At 51.2% G+C, this 12,589-nt stretch overlaps 1 protein-coding gene across 1 annotated transcript in view; it reads right to left on the bottom strand.

Moving 5' to 3' along the window:
* The window catches only part of FAM78B (family with sequence similarity 78 member B), a 94,672-nt gene extending 84,955 nt beyond the window's left edge, over positions 1 to 9,717 (bottom strand). The window contains exon 1 of the mRNA XM_055587203.1: positions 9,278 to 9,717. Coding sequence (XP_055443178.1) covers positions 9,278 to 9,540 — 263 coding nt within the window. The 5' untranslated portion in view covers positions 9,541 to 9,717. The remainder of the gene's footprint in view (positions 1 to 9,277) is intronic.
* Between the last annotated feature and the right edge of the window lie 2,872 nt (positions 9,718 to 12,589).

Here is a 12,589-nt window from a genome sequence, read left to right as displayed (position 1 = left end):
TCAGGATGCTGCTGAGCTTGCTGACTGAGGATGCCGATTTATTGCTTCCCATTAGCCAGACTTCTGACAGCCTCTAAGCACCCTGGCCTGACATAGCCCACACGCCAGCCTGGAAAGGTCAGGTCTCCAGAGAGTCAGTCAGCCAGAGGCTTTTTGAGACAGGCTTGTCACAGCAGCCCCACCGAGGTGCCGTCAGGTGACACGCAGCCTTATTTATTTTGCTTAATTGGACAGCCTGAAAATTTCTGTTTGCCTTTTTGGAATACATTTGGATGTTCCTATCTGCCCACTCTTATCTTCAGAGACCATAAATGATGCCCTCCAAAATGCCTGTGCACCGACTGACCCTGGTGCTCCATGTACACAACCCCAGGGATGACCTCTCTCATCCCCACCTCCTGTACAGGGTTGGCACAGACCATGCACTTGGCACAGGAGGGCATGAGGCAGCCCTGATTCTACCAGTGCCTGCCACAGTGACCTTGAGTACATTAGTTATTTAATCAGCTTGCTTATCTAAAATAGGAAAAATGGCTGTCCTACATAGGTCTCATGATTTCAGGATTACGTGAGGTTGCCTTCTAAAGGGACAAATTCATGAAAGTATAAGTTAAAGATCTACTATTAGATGTATCAGGAAGAATGTATTAGAAATAGTTTTGGACACAAATTATTTCAGGTGTGGGTCTCATTGTCCACCCAGGCTGGAAACTCCAGACATTCCTGAAAAGGGACAGCACAGTGTTACTCCAGCCCCAAGTCCCTGACTTCTCATCTGGGGCCTAACTGACACTGACATCAGGGGGTCTGGGGCAGGGCCGGCAGTCCCCATGAGGACCTGGCTGAGATGCAGGCATGGCGCCAAGGACTGGGAGCGGCAGGGTCCTGGCTGCTGCCCAGAGTCCACAGCTCAGAGCAGATCTGGGAGGGCAACCTCTGGGTGGGACAAAGGGTAACAGCTACCCACTTCCTCTGAGTATGAATGAAAAACAGCCCTGGCTCTGAAGTATAAAGTGAGCCTTGCTCCTACCCTCTGACTCTGAGTGGGACTTGGGGGAGTGTGGCTGATGCACGAGCGACCCTTCCCCAGAGTGTGAATGCTTCTCTCTGCGCGGGAAGCCACAACCTCCCTGTTCCTTGAGGCTGATCCAGAGTCACCCTCTAGTAACAACAGCCATGTTGCTGTTTAGTCGCTCTGTCATGTCTGACTCTTTGCGAACCCATGGACTGGAGCCCACCAGGCTCCTCCATCTATGGAATTCTCCAGGCAAGAATACTGGAGTGGGTTGCCCTTTCCTTCTCCAGAGGATCTTTCCAACCCAGGGATTGACCCCACATCTCCTGCACTGGCAGGTGGATTTTTTACTGCTGAGCCACGTGGGAAGCCCAACAAGAGTCATGCGCTATAAAAAACAAAACAAAAAAACACGTGCACAATACACTAGTCTGGAGAGCACTTTCACAGTTTTCATCTCACTTGATTCCTGACCCCCAGCCAAGTAGACAGCACAGGACTTTTTGCTGTCTATTTACATGAATGCAAACTAGACACTAGATGGATTGTTAAGGAATTTGCCAAAGGTCATATGGCTCGGAATCGAATCCAAGGTCTTCTGACTCAAATCCCTGTGCTGGAAAGAGAGCTGGTATACCCTCAACCGGCACAGTGGACGGTTCCAACTGGCTTGTGTCAGAGCTGCTGAGGGAGTGGGGTCCACACAGCTAACACAGTGGCCTGAGTGAACCTTGCAATAATAGGATAAGAATTCCTAGGAGCCAGCGGAACGTCCGATGAGTGAGGGTAGAGCCAGGGGTCCTTCCCACTACCAGAAGGGGGTCCTCTTTTTTCCTCTTAATCATCTGTCCAAACAGCAATTGTGTGGAGAGTTTGAGGGATGAACGGGCTCACAAGTACAATAACTGAGGGGTCTGTGTGACTGCTGGGGTCCAGGGCTGCCCATCTGGGCTGACATGTGAGCCCAAGGGAAGATCCTGGAGGAGACAGCACAGGACTAAAACCTACAGTCCCGGCCAGCTTGGGTCCCTGAGAGGTGAGGAGGTGTCCCCCTGCTCCCAGGGAATGAGCTCAACAATGGATGGACCTGGTATCTCACCCTCCTGGCCCCACCCTCTCACAAAGATTCAGCTCAGCCACCAACTAGATGCATGATCTCAGGCAAGTCCTCTGACTCCCTGAGCCTTAGTTTTCTCAACAGATATAATCAGAGCATCTAGCTCCCAGGGTCATAATAGGGAGGATGAGACAAGATCGCAGCACTCCACAAATCACAGGGAAGGGGATGTTTGGGATCTTGCATCTTACACTAGATCCTGCATTTCCTGACTCAACTGGCAGCCTCCTTTAACCTGGATCATGAAGCATGTGCAGACCTCATCCACAAACAGTATCTGCTGCTGCTGTCATGGGGAAGGTCGCTGACACCCTGCAGTCCCGCACCTCCCAGCTCACCTGTCCTGCTTTCTCCACCCAGCGCAGCCGCGTTTCAGCATACCATGCTACACAAGCCACATTTTGTTTTTAACTCCCATGTACTGCTCCCCTTCTTTTTCTGAATCATGTTTCCTTGCCTGTTCCTCCAACCCCCTCCAACTCCAGAGTTGTGCTTTATCTCCAGTGAGATTAATGCTTCCTGATAAGACCAGCTAATCTGCTGCTGCTCCTCTTTTGCCGAGATGGAGAAGATTAGAGGCAAAGGGTTAGGCTGCCTCCCTTTCAAGGGCACTCAGGACTTTAATAAGTGAATTGCATCCTGCTTTCACATCTGATGCTCTGGGACAGGGGTCCCCATCGTTTCTGGTGAGGATCCACCTTCACTACTTCCAGATAATGAGGCCCCTGACTGGGGGCGTCATGGGAATGGGGGAGGGGTGTCGGTTCTGGTCTCCACAGGGAGACTGAGGACGTGGCCGCCAGCTGCTGTGGGGCACTGGGCCTGGTGGGACACTGCACCTCACGCTCATCCAGCTCCTGGGACACAAGAGCAAAGTGCCTGAAGGAGGCATCTCGATGACCAGTGAGGGCCACGCTCAAAGCTATGCTGCACGTGCTGCCCTGAACAAGGGGGCTATCACCCTACTCGGCCAGGTGTTTAAGTGCTGGCTAGGACCATCACCTCCGGAAGTCCCAGAGTTCAGGCCATGAGTTGATGATGCGGGTGGAGCTGTGCTACGACACAGCTTCCATGTCCCAGCTCCTTGTGCAGACGCTTAATGCCACTCTGTAGCAGGCGACGTGACAGGCAGGCCTCAGTGTTTACTGAACCCCACTCTTGGTGTGCAGAAGACTGCAGGGAAACAGGGGGAGCGGCAGACAGGCGCCCTGGGTTGAGGAGCGGGGAATCTCGTGGGACGATGCAGCTCAAAATGACACAGAAGCACGGTGGAGTTCAACTGCTCGTGTGTCAAGCGACTGCTGGAGTGTCGGGAGTTGGGGAGATTTGTGGGATTAGCACTAGGTTTTACATGAAAGGCTAATTTTCCAGAGAGACATGATTTTTTGAAAGGGACACAGACTATTTGAGGTTAGAAAGAGGGCTCCTTTATTTTGATCAAATGTTTAACACCTGTTATGGGCCAAGCACTATTCACAGAGAAATAAAATGTATATAATACCTGCTTTAATGGGGATTACAATATCTTGTAGATAAATCAGAAGTTACATAAACATATAAATACTGGCTTATTAACGGTAACAACTAAAAGAGTAGTGTGTTACTCAAGAGAACAGGAGAACCCTAATAGAAACTATGAACTCAGGGTTGCCTCTCTGAGGTAACGGCTGAGACCTGAATGAGGAGTAGGAATTTGCTAGAAAAGGGTAGGTGTGTAGAGCATTTCAGACAGAGAGCAGCACATGGAGAAGTTCTGAATCAGGATGAAACTAGTTTCTCTGAAGAAATGAAAAAAGGTTGAAGGGGCTTAAGAACAGACATTCAGAGTGGGGAGAGATTTGCAAATTTCATCCTGGGATTGTAATGGGAAGCCATTAAAGGGTTTAAGCAAGAAAGCAACAGCATTTACATTTCTAAAATGTCACTTGACTATCATATGGGGGATAGGCTGGAACATAAGGGGGAGGGCAAGAACAGAAGTGGCAAGTTTGGTCAGAAATCCTCTGTCGGAGCAAGTGATAGGGGATGGTGACATGTCCTACACTGGAAGAGGTGGGCATAGAAAGTGGTGGCTGGATTAGTTATCTGCGGGATGGGATCAGCAGGATTTGATAATGGAATGAATGTCGGGGGAAATATCTACAGTGACAAACGGATTTTCAGCTGAAGCAACCCAGGGGCTGAAGGTGTTACTAAGATGGGAAAGAACGGCAGAAGTGCAGCTTTTGGGTGGGAGCTATAGCGGAGATGGAGAGCGCAGGTTTGGATACACTGAGCTTGAGATTTCTTCCAGCCAGCCAAGTGGAAACTGTGTAGACACATACGCCTGTACTGCAGGTGACTCTGTCCCAGAGGCCATCTGGTGCCCTTGGGATGGATGAAATAATTATCCATCCAGTACAGAATGAGAAGTGTCCCAATGAACTGCACTTTGAGGTCAGACAGATGAACAGCCAGAAAAACAGCAGGAGAGCTAAATGATGGAAGTGACTCAAGACACAGGAAAGCTGTCATGCGGAATATTGATAAAAAGGTAAGTGTCCGCTGGATCTGGGAATATGGAAAGCCCAGACGAGCTGAGCAAGCGCAAATTTGGAACTGAGAGAAATCAGCTTGGAATAAACTGAAACGGTAACAGAGGTGGGTGGGTATAGTCAAACCCTCAGTAATGTTGGCTCTGCGGGAGGAGGAGAGAGACAGGCAGGAGCTGTCTCCTGAAGGTGAGGCATAAGCTCCCAGCTCCTCAAGCTGCACCCAGGCCAAGGCTCTTCAAGCCCTACACTGTCAGCCCTAAGCTGACCACAGCTGACTCTTACAGCTCTAGAAGACACCACACCTAGGCGCGGAGGGAGCGGGAAGGGCCTTCAGCCGCTGCCGGCTCTCCCCCTGACCTCAGCTTTGCCTGCATCTTTGGCACATGAACCCCACTCCTTATTCTTGGGTATTGTACTCTAGCATTCAAAACTTCCATCATGGGGTGGGGGGAGGGATGGATTGGGAGTCTGAGATTAGCAGATGCAAACTATCACACATACAACAGATAAACAACAAGGGCCTACCATGCTGTACAGGAACTGCGCTCTATCCTGTGATAAACTGTAACAGAAAAGAATGTGTGTGTGTATATCTGTGTGTGTGTGTGTGTACACATATATGTGCTTGTGCTTAGTCACCCAAGTCATGTCTGACTCTTTGTGACCCCATGGGCTGTAGCCTGCCAGTCTCCTCTGTCCATGGGATTCTCTAGACAAGAATACGGGGGTGGGTTGCCAAGCCCAGCTCCAGGGGATCTTCCCAACCCAGGGATTGAACCCAGTCTCCCGCATTGCTGGTGGATTCTTTATGGGCTGAGCCCCCCAAATATCAGATCAGATCAGTCGCTCAGTCGTGTCCGACTCTTTGCGACCCCATGAATCACAGCACGCCTGGCCTCCCATCCATATGCGGGCTGAATCACTCCACTGTACAGCAGAAATTGGCACAACACTGTAAGTCAACTATATCTATAAATTAGAAACAAACAAACAAACAAACAAACCCTGTTCTATCATAAAGGTCTTAAGTCTCTACTGAAAAGCTCCTGTATGCCCAAGAGGCACTGAAAGAGTATGAAGCGCTTCCTCATACTCTTTTGGTTAAGAAGATCTGATCTCAAGCTTCCCTTTTCCAGATCTACTCTTCTAGGCCTTCCCAGCAGACCCTTTCTGACCTTATCCCCCACTGTTCTTCACCTTGAAAGCTCCTCTACTGCCTGTGAGTGCCCCCTTATATTTGCCTACTCCATGTATTTGCTGTTTTTGCCCTTTAGAACTAGCCCCTCCTCCTTGCCTGGCTGAATCTCACCAGTCCCTTGCATCCAGCTTGAGTCTTTACACATCGAGAACACCTGGCCTGGTCCCTTTCTCTGGCATTTCTCCTATACTACTTGGGAGCACTGGCCTTTTCTGCCTGTGCCCCTACTTACCTCCTGCACTGAGGAACACTGAAGCTGCCTGCTTATTCCTTTGTTTTCTTTGCTGGCACTGGTACATCAGAGGCAGTTGGTAAAATAAACATTTATTTATTGATGGGTTGATTGAGAAAATCCAGTGGTTCTTCCTCCCTGAAGGATGAAGCCTTGCAGCAGTCTTGGCAGGGCTGCAGGAGCAGGTTCATCAGGGCCAAATGAGAAAGAAATGGGGGCCACAAGCATTAATAGCCTGCTTCCTACAGAATCACTAGAGGGAGTTTCAAGTCACTTGAGTTCAAGTTCAAATTAAGCTCTGGCCATCCTGACCATCAGCTACTTCAAATGCTCTTGTAGAAGCCTTTTCTTTCTTGGAAATGTGGAGAAATTTAAACCATGAAAGCTCATGTTTTCTTTAAACCTATAGATAAAGTTTTCTTGGCATTTTAAGTTGCAGGTTTCCTCTGGCATAGTCCCTTTTAAATGTTGAAAAAGGCAGTTTTATAACCTATAGTCTCTCATCATACCATGCTTCACGTAACAAGAGCATTACACAGGGGGGAGAATTCAGCCTGCAGTGTTTTCTCCACTCAAGGTACTGGCTAAAATGGACATAATAACTAATAGGCTGCAGTGACTTTCATGCAATATGGGTTTCTATCAGAAAGTTTACATTGGCCAAGTTTTCAGGGCTGAAACATTTCGTGGAAATTGGTTCAGTCAAATCCAGGCTCCAAAGTGGGCTTAAACACACACAGCCATTATTGCAGCCACAAAAACAGGAGGCCCCTGGACACAAATCTAAAATAATATGTTTTATGATTTCTTGGGGACTATTTTTGTCCCCTGCCAACAACAACATGAAAAGCAAGAATCTTAAAATACTGAAAGTGGTAGTTTAAAGGCAGAACTTTTTCCCCCCCTCCAAATCCCAAAGGCAAGAACTCAGCAAGGAAGGGTCAGGGAGAATGTGTCCCTCTGAGCAGACACCAACTCACACCCTACAGTGGGTTCCCATGTAGACACATCTTCTCATAGAGTCAAGGAAGTTCAACTACCATGTCTGTTTATACCTCACCTTGGCTTCTCCTGAGGTGGAATATATTCTCTTTTATGAAAGAATGATTTATTTACTTTCAGATTACTAATTTACAGGAGATGTGAGGCAGCAGAGACTCTTGGCTGTGCAGTCTTGGGAAAAGTAAGACTTTCGGCTCAGTCCCACCTCGTGTCTCCCAGAGTGGCCCCAGGCTGCAATTACTGCCCCCAACCCATGCTGCACACTGCTGTCAGGGCCAGGCCAAGAGAACAAACGTGAGGGTGCCCTTGCCCTGTCTGGGGCTTTCTCTGATTTAGCTGGAAATAATGAGTTTCTTAAAAAGAAAAATATTTAAAAGACACACATGTTCAGATATAATAATTCTTCTGAGGGGCTGTATGTTTTTAAATGGCATGTGTGTTAGTTGCTCAGTTGTGTTCGACTCTTTGAGACTGTAGCCCACCAGGCTCCTCTGTCCATGTGATTCTTCAGGCAAGAATACTGGAGTAGGTAGCCATTTCCTTCTCCAGGGGATCTTCCCAACCCAGGGACTGAACTAGGATCTCTTGAATTGCAGGCAGATTCTTTACCATCTGAGCCACCAGAATTCACCCCAAATAAGATTTCCCCTATTTCTCACATCCAGCTGCCTTCCAGAAAGACAAGAACACTCTGGGTGCAGAGACGGAGCAAACTGGGCTGTCACACATCTTCCCTAGGAAGGAGCTTTCTTCAGAATTGTATTTTTATGATTAGAGAGGAAAGTTCAGACTCTCTGGGGTGGGGAAAAGGGTGGGAGTGGGAGCCGCAAGAGACAAAGCAACCTGTCAGAATTCCTTTTAGCACCTATGACTAGTGTTAACTTACATGCTCCCAAAGTGCAATAAAAAGCCTGCAAACTGCTGTTAAAAAGATAGTTTAACCTTTTAAAATGGAAACTCTCCCACCTTATATCCATATTCAAAAGATGAACCTTGGGAACTCTTGAGTTTTAGATTACTAATGAAATGAGGCTGACTTTTCAGAAGAGGGGTTACCTACGGGCTGCAAGCTAATTAGGGTGTTTAGACCTACATTGTAACAGCAGGCAAAATGCAGGCCCCAAACCTTTTAGCCATTGTAGTTGCCAACTGTGTAGAGTGTACTTCTGAAAGGAGTCTGGCAGGGGGTTATGAAAATTTAGTTAATAAACAAGTCCTGGACGCGACTGTCAGCAGCCTGCGGTTCCGGGGCAGGCTGTCGGCCCCTGGCGGCAGAGGAGTCGCCGCGATCCCGGGTCTCCACCGCAGCTGCGGAGCCCGGGAGCCCGGCGCGCGCAGAGCGGCGCTGCTGAAAGAAGTTGGAGAGCTCCCAGCTCTCCGACAGAATTCGGCGGTGGGCGCTGGGGAATCCCTCCCAGCGCCGGAGAATAAAGTTTTGGAGTAAGAAAAGACCCTAGACCGACAGGAGACCCATACTTTCACTGAGCAAAGACACGTATCGCACAAGGCCATCAGCCTCGCTCCGCTGGGACGCGCCCGGAGCCTTTCCACTCCCACCACCTCCAGTACTCTTCCGGAGGGCGCTGAGCCAGAGAGGTGTCTATCGGGTGTGCGGTTCCGGATGGAAACGCCTCCAGGCTTTCCGGTTCGGGGTACAAGAGCTCGAAGTCAACAGTCGAAGGAACAAGGGCAGACCAAGTCCAGGCTGGACGCCTGGGACCTTCCTCTCCAAACCGGCTCGGGTTTCTCCAAAGCACGCGCGGTACAGCCCACGCGCCCCCGACACTCCACTACTCTCTACAGGTCCCCCTAAACTCTTCCCCAGAAGCCCTGCAAACCACAGACGGCGCCCCGAAACTCCCAGGGCACTAGCCAGCCACCCCCACCTCCGTCTCTTGAACCCTCCTCAGAGCGTTCTTCCCGCCCCGCACCGTGCTCCTAGCATTCATAGGGAATCAGAAGCAAACCACGAGAAAATGCCTTCGCGAGGAGCCTCCCTACACACATCAGCCCTGTCACTGAGACAAAAGCGTAGGGAGGAGGGAGATGGAAAAGGAGGCGGGAGGAAGGTTTATAAAAAGGATGGGGAGAGCAGTAAGAAGGAGCTGGGGAGGAGGGTCGGGGTGAGGAGAGACCCTGCCACGAAGCCCGCTCCTACTCCGCGCGGCCGGTCGCTTACATGCCCAGGTCGCTGTAGGTGTTGAAGAACTCCATCTGGTTGCACGCCTGGATCCAGCCCACCACCCAGGTCTCGTGGCGGGGGATGGGGGGCATGACCACGCGGGCCGAAGCTTTGAAGTAGGGGGTCTTGTAGCGCAGGACGATGGGCGAGGTCTCCTCGATGCGCGTGGGGCACTGGTCGATGGTGGCGCACACATCGTACACGACGATGTTCTCGCGCCGGATCCGCGCCTTGCAGGTAATGCTTTGGATACAGCCCATCCTGCCGCCCGGCGCCGGCGCGGCGCGGCGTGGGGCAGCGCCGGGGACCGCGCGGGCAGCCGGGGGCGCCCGTCACACCGGCATGGCGACGCGCCGCCCGCTCTGGGTCCGGCTCAGCTCGCGCCTAAGAGCGGGGAGCCGCCGCCGGGCATCCTCCGAGGCAGCCCCCTCCTCTCGCCGCCTTGCGGGGTCCCGGCTGCCCCGACGCCCGCCCGCCCCCGCCCACGCCCGCCCCCTCTCTCCCGCAGGGCGCGCGGAGAGCGTGCGCTCCTAGAAGGCAGCGGGCGCCCCCGCCAGCTCCAGGGCCCTAGCGGAGGGCAGGGAGGGGAGCGGCGCTGCGAGGAGTGGTGCCCACACCGGGCCGGAGCCCCCCGCCCCTCGCCGGAGAGGAGGAGGCGGCAGCGGTGGCGGCATGGAGCCGGGGGAGGGCGGCGGCGGCGGCAGCGGCAGCGCCCGGTCTGTCTGCCTCCGCGGCGGCAGCGGCAGCCGCCGCCGCCGCCGCCGCCGCCGCCGCCGCTGCATGAACCTCTGCACCGCGGCGGCCCCCCGCGTGCAGCGCACCCAGCGGCGGGCGAGCGGGCGGCCCGAGCAGCAGGCGGAGGCAGCCGTGGCAGCGGCGGAGACCTGCTCTCCCGCCGGCCCCGCCCCGCAGCTGGGCCGCTGCAACACTCCTCTGCCGGGCCGCCGCGGGCTCGGGGCCGCCAGGGGCTGTGACCCAGGGTGGAAGGCCCCACGGGCAGGGCAGTCCGGGACGAGATCCGCGGAGGAAGCTGGCTGAACGCCATGAGTTTTGTCCCTCTCCGGCTGCCGTTCGGGTCGGGGTTGGGGGGGGTACTGTGTAAGGGTGGGGGTGTTTAAAGGGCCGCCAGCGCCGGGGTGGGGCCCGACACGTGGGTCTCGGGAGGGGCGGGGCTGCAGTGGGTGGTTCTCCAGGGCTGGGCTTGGGGGTTGCGGGGACCCCTCCTGGGGTGGGTGGGTGGGACCGAGAAGGGCGGGGCGCTGTCCAGAATCTGGGTGGGAACCCGGCAGTGAACCTATGGGGCAGCCTAAGGGTTAGGGGAGCAGCTATATCTGAGATTGGCCCGTCATTTATAATGTAGTTTGTTAAGAATTAGGCTTGAGCTCCCCTAGTATTTTACCCTGAAGAAGGCCGAAGTCTGGGCTCCAGTATGGTGCTAAATGCAGTGACTTTACATCTTTCCCTGACTGGGTTTGCCCTGGGAGCTTTTCTTTGCACCATTCTACACGGTGAGGGTATCCAGAGAATTCTTCCGTGCCCTAACACGCCAAGAGTTTTGGTTGAAGCTCGAACGCAGCTTCACTCATCATCTGTCTTCATCCAAATCTTTTCCTTCTTAGAAAACCGACTTTCAGCAAACCCCTACCCACTGGGAGATTAGAGCAGTAGTGAATGTACCCTAAACGCTGTATTTTGAATGTAGCTGTGTCCCGAGACGTGTTATGCCTTGCGTTACAGACTGGCTGCATTAGAATGCTTAGCAGCCTTCTTGAGGTTACCCAAGGTAACCTGTGACCTGTTAAGTACAAGGAAAACTTGAGAACATTTTTGGAACCGGGCTGGATTTAAATAGTAACTGCTTAATGATTCAAGTCCAGGGCCATTTGTAGTAATCCATCTGTCCTGTAGAAATCCTGGATCTCAGGGACCTGTTCTTTCCTTTACTTGTGCTATGGTGACTGGCCCGCAGTAGCTGCACAGCAGTTTCTGTGAGTGAATGAATGAGTGAACAAAAAACAGCATCACAGTAACTGTTCAGTGGAGATTGCCACCACAGATGTTGGACATTGTGTACAGTGTGATGCCCTGTGTCTGATATTGCGCTCTAAAATGCCAAACAGGGGAAAAAAAAAAGCAAATGGTTTTACTGGGCATTTTTTTCCCATTTGTATTTTTAAAGCCAGTACCTTCTTTTTAAGTACTTCTTCCATGGTCATTGAGCATTTGTTGGATCCAGTGTTCAGGTGTGAAATATTCTGACTTAGGCTACACAGGACGTTGGTTAGAGTTAGTCTTTAGCTAAGGACAGATGTGATGAGTAATTTAAAAGTCAGTTGAGATCTAAAAGTACCCTATCCTTATTTTAACTTTCCTGGCACCTTGATTCAGTTTAGAGTTAACAAAAAATGTAGTTTTTGCCGTTTGATAACATGCTTCTCTCATTTTACCATGTAACCACCAATCTCAATCGCTGGTCCTTCCATTAAGCAAACACTGACTGCGTGGCAGGAGCCAAGCATCATGCTAAATACTAGGATTCAAAGACAAGAGCTTGTGGATCACAGGAGAAGGTAACTTTGTTATCACGTTCTTGCTGTAAACTGTGACACGTGCTTTAATAGCATGTTTTCAGGGCCACAGGAGCCTCTATCTAGAGGAGCCACTGAGAGATTCACACGTGGCTCTCCTGAAGCAGTGGCGTTTGAATTGAATCTACAAGGTCTGGTAGAAATTCGCTAAGAGTACAGGAGTGAAAAGGCCGGGCAGCACAAGAATTGGAGAAATAAAAAATGCATAGAGGTATGAAAGAACACCGCATAATTAGGAAAATAAACAGCTCACAGTCAATGCAATTCTCAAAGTGTTATGTGTAGACCCATGGGCATCAGACTCACTGGCCAGGAACCAGTTATTGATGGAACCATATTTTTATCTTCAGTGGAAACTAATGAATGCAAGATTTGCATTTTGAGAAAAATTACTCTCTATCAACTTGGGGGATAGAGGAAGGACAGGTTAGAGGCACTGTGTCAGAATATTGTGATGCCAGATGATTTGGGTCTGAGCTAGGGCAGTGCCAGGGGACTGGAGAGGCCTGATTACTTTTGAGAGTCATTTAAGAGGTAACATCGATTTACTTGGTAACTGATTAGATGTTAAGAGAAGAGTCTGGCCAGTTCTAAGTTTTCCAGCTTCAGCAATTAAATACATGTGATCCTAATAGCCAAAACAAGGTGACAAGTGGAAGCAGATTGAGGTTGTGTGTTGTCATGTTAAGTTTGAGGTATTTTGGGGAGGGGGCCAGATTGA

Source organism: Bubalus kerabau, chromosome 6 (genome assembly GCF_029407905.1).
Source record: "Bubalus kerabau isolate K-KA32 ecotype Philippines breed swamp buffalo chromosome 6, PCC_UOA_SB_1v2, whole genome shotgun sequence".
NCBI classification, from domain to species: domain Eukaryota; kingdom Metazoa; phylum Chordata; class Mammalia; order Artiodactyla; family Bovidae; genus Bubalus; species Bubalus kerabau.
The sequence above is the reverse complement of the archived record's forward strand: the minus strand, read 5'-3'. Positions and strand labels throughout refer to the sequence as shown.